Source organism: Antrostomus carolinensis, unplaced genomic scaffold, assembly GCF_000700745.2.
Source record: "Antrostomus carolinensis isolate BGI_N321 unplaced genomic scaffold, ASM70074v2 Scaffold43056, whole genome shotgun sequence".
Lineage (NCBI taxonomy): Eukaryota > Metazoa > Chordata > Aves > Caprimulgiformes > Caprimulgidae > Antrostomus > Antrostomus carolinensis.
The window spans coordinates 1-1,620 of record NW_010321915.1 but is presented as its reverse complement, the minus strand read 5'-3'; the positions used below and the strand labels follow the sequence as shown (position 1 = coordinate 1,620).

At 60.5% G+C, this 1,620-nt stretch overlaps 1 protein-coding gene across 1 annotated transcript; it reads right to left on the bottom strand.

The window, feature by feature from the left end:
* Window positions 1–143: 143 nt before the first annotated feature.
* On the bottom strand, window positions 144–1,513 carry LOC104526586 (collagen alpha-1(XI) chain-like; the record flags this gene model as incomplete). The annotated part of the gene is made up of 4 exons (XM_029085471.1): window positions 144–251; window positions 944–1,051; window positions 1,160–1,213; window positions 1,460–1,513. Coding segments are annotated over 4 exons (324 nt in total), but the record flags the coding sequence as incomplete, so codon positions are not given.
* Window positions 1,514–1,620: the final 107 nt, after the last annotated feature.

Here is a 1,620-nt window from a genome sequence, read left to right as displayed (position 1 = left end):
CCCTGGAGCTCCCTCAGTCCTGTCCCCCCCTCTGTGAGGGGATCTGTCCCCAGTGTCCATCCCAGGGGACATTCCCTGTCCTGTCACCAGTGAAATGTCACCACGTAGGTGACACCTGTGTCCCCCCCCACCCCTTGATTTACCTTGTCCCCATCTTCTCCAGCAGCACCTGGGGGTCCACCTGGACCTGGCAGCCCCACAGGACCCTGGATCCCATCTTGACCAGTTGGACCCACGGGACCTCGTTCACCCTGTGGAAGGAGAAGGACTGAGATCAAAGCTGGTTGGGACCCATGGGAGACACAGGAGGTCCCAGTGCTGCCCCACACATCTCACCCCACACATCTCACCCTACACCTACCGGGGAACCCTTCTCACCCACAGGACCTGGGGGACCCTGTGCACCCCCTCGACCTGGTAGTCCAATGCCTCCAGCAGCTCCTGTGGGACCTCTCTCTCCAGGAGAACCCTGAGGAGAAGACAGAAGTGAAGGGAAGACCCCAAAACTCTGGATAACCCCTCAAAAATCATCATGCTTTGTACTCACCACAGGTCCAGGGGGACCAGGGGGACCTTCCCCACCTTTCAAACCAGGTGGACCCTGTTAGGAGGATGGAGAAGATGGTTAGAAAGGTCCCTGCTCCCCTTTCTCCAGCAGCTCTAACAGGTTGTGTCCAAGCCTGGGACAACACTGACCATCTCTCCTGGTGCTCCCCGTGTCCCGGGGAACCCGTGGATACCGGGGGGGCCGCTCTTACCGGGGATGCCAGAGGGACCAGGGTCACCCTGTGAGGTGGAGAAGAGCAGCAGAGACCTTTGTTCCATCCCCACCAAGCTGGGGAGAGGCCTCGTTGCCCTGCAGAGCTCAAGGTGGGGGGGGGACCCAGCCCTGCTTGGTTCAGGTTTGGGGTGGTCCAGGTGAGACCCTCGATGTGGTTCCTACCTTGGCTCCTTCACGACCAGCAGCTCCAGGTAGTCCCTGTTCCCCAGGGGGGCCAGGGGGTCCTGGGTGTCCCCTTTCTCCTACAGGTCCTGTCTCACCTGATTTACCCTGTGGGGAGAGAATAAGTTATGTGGGGTGGGGCAGGGTGGGTAGAGGGGGGGTCTCCATCCCACCAAGCTCATTTCAACACCTCCTGCTTCCATCTCTACAACTCACCTGGGGTCCCACCACCCCTGTGGGACCTGGGGGGCCAGTTTTGCCATGAAAACCCTACAGAGAAGAGAAGAGTTCATTCATGTTGGGTGTTGGTAGGTGACCCCCACCCACCCCCAGACAAGGGGAGGACAGAGAGGACCCACCGACTCTCCTCGCTGTCCTGGGTGTCCTGGCAAACCATCCTTCCCAGCAGGACCCTGGGGTAGGAGGAGAGATAATGGGGTGGGGGGATACAGGGAGGTGTCCCCCAACACCATCTCGAGCACAGGTAGGACCCCAGACACAGATGCCACCACTTACAGGGGGTCCTTTGGCACCTGGGAAGCCGTTGGGTCCCTGTGGACCTTGGGGACCCTGTGGGAGGGAGTGAAAACTCAAGGTGAGAGGCAGAGGGGGTGCCCCACAGCACCCAGACCCTCTCCCCAGGCCCAGCACCCCTTTTTCCCTCTGCTCAGCCCCTT